This window comes from Trachurus trachurus, assembly GCF_905171665.1.
Source record: "Trachurus trachurus genome assembly, chromosome: 3".
Lineage (NCBI taxonomy): Eukaryota > Metazoa > Chordata > Actinopteri > Carangiformes > Carangidae > Trachurus > Trachurus trachurus.
This window is the reverse complement of record NC_139893.1, coordinates 30,566,109-30,567,817: the sequence shown is the minus strand read 5'-3', so window position 1 is coordinate 30,567,817 and position 1,709 is coordinate 30,566,109. Positions and strand designations below refer to the sequence as shown.

General features: G+C 52.8%; 1 protein-coding gene across 1 annotated transcript; it reads left to right on the top strand.

Annotated features, from left to right (window-relative positions):
• Positions 1 to 366: 366 nt before the first annotated feature.
• On the top strand, positions 367 to 1,563 carry socs4 (suppressor of cytokine signaling 4; the record flags this gene model as incomplete). The annotated part of the gene is made up of 1 exon (XM_083999049.1): positions 367 to 1,563. The coding sequence occupies one exon, from the start codon at positions 367 to 369 to the stop codon at positions 1,561 to 1,563; it is 1,197 nt and encodes a 398-aa protein (XP_083855175.1).
• Positions 1,564 to 1,709: the final 146 nt, after the last annotated feature.

The following is a 1,709-nucleotide window of genomic DNA, read 5'->3' as shown; positions in this document are numbered from 1 at the left end:
AATCGGATTTATTGCCTCTGGAGACAATCAGAAAAAAGTCTGTAGGACGCCACATCCGCCTATTATTCTTGTACCAACTGATCAGATAGCAGCCTTGCATGCATGCATTAAAGAAAGTTCTGGCAAGGTCATGGTGTCATGAACTATAAAAGCCATGAAAACCACCATAAAGAATCCATTGTGGCTATAAAAGAAACACCTCAAACAGGATCTTTTATGGCATAATTAAAGTCCAAGCAAAAAAGTAAAGTAAGTTCATTCAATTTCTCATATTCATACTGTGCCATGAATGTGTCACTGATATGGGGCTTGGTGCTATAATTTACTCTGGCATCTGTTTTCACAGAGCAAGAAGAGGAAGCAGCCATGTCGGAGAAGAAGCCACGAGCCTCAGACACACGTCCCAAATGTGGCTTCCGCAGTTGGAGTGCAGACAGTTACATATGGCGGGGGAAGAAACGCTCCCGAAGCTCTCGCAGTGGCCTGAGTCCTGGAGGTTTGGAGGCGGAGGGGACAGAGGAGCTCGGTGTGCGGTCGACATCCTGTCCGAGGCGGCGCAGAGAGAGAAAGTGCAGCTGCAGTGCTCTCGGGGACGCATTGACGTCTGCAGACATTGACGTGGTGTGTCGGAAGGCCTTGTCCCGGCGCTCACTGAGACAGAAGTTTCAGGATGCTGTGGGCCAGTGTTTCCCTCTGCGCTCTCATCATCACCACCACCACCATCATCATCATCACCACCATCCGCCGGGCTCCTCCCGGCCCTTCTCGGTGCTCTTCTGGTCCAAACGCAAGATCCATGTCTCAGAGCTCATGCAGGACAAGTGTCCCTTCTCACCCAAATCTGAACTGGCCCGATGTTGGCACCTGATAAAGAATCACGCCACACACCCAGGTGCTCTCAATGACATGGAGGCTCCGCTTAAACCCAATGGCTCATCCTCCTCCACCTCCCCACCACAGACTCCCCTCTCCTGGGAGGACATCTGCTGCTCCCCTGGGCCTGGAAGCACCAGTCTGGAGGACTGGGACCCTTCTTGTCCGCACGGAGGAGCAGAGGGCAGCTGTGGCAACACTGACTACATCCTGGTCCCAGATCTCCTCCAGATCAACAACAGCCCCAGCTACTGGGGGGTGTTGAACCGCTTTGAGGCCGAGGAGCTTCTGGAGGGCCAACCGGAGGGAACCTTCCTTCTGCGAGACTCGGCCCAGGACGAGTTCCTCTTCTCAGTCAGCTTTCGTCGCTACAGCCGCTCCCTGCACGCACGCATCGAGCAGAATGGCAAACGTTTCAGCTTTGATGTGCGTGACCCGTGCATGTACCGGGATCCCAGTGTGACGGGACTACTGAGACACTACAGTGATCCAGCCACCTGCCTCTTCTTTGAGCCCCTCCTTTCCCGGCCACTGCTAAGGACCTTCCCTTTCTCCCTCCAGCACTTGTGCAGGGCTGTGATTTGCAGCAGCACTACATACCAGGGCGTCAGCAGCCTACCACTGCCGCCTCAGCTCAGGGACTATCTACGACAGTACCACATTAAGTGTGAGGGGGCCTGTGCTGTGTGACAGAGAAAAGAGTCAGGACGAGCAAAGGCTAAGAGTTGACTATTGATGTTGAAGACTCATGGTTGCAAATCTTTGAGGACTAAAAGGTGCAGAACTTTTTAAAGGATCTTACTGCATCAAGAGTTAGAGAGTTAAAGAGTCAGTTA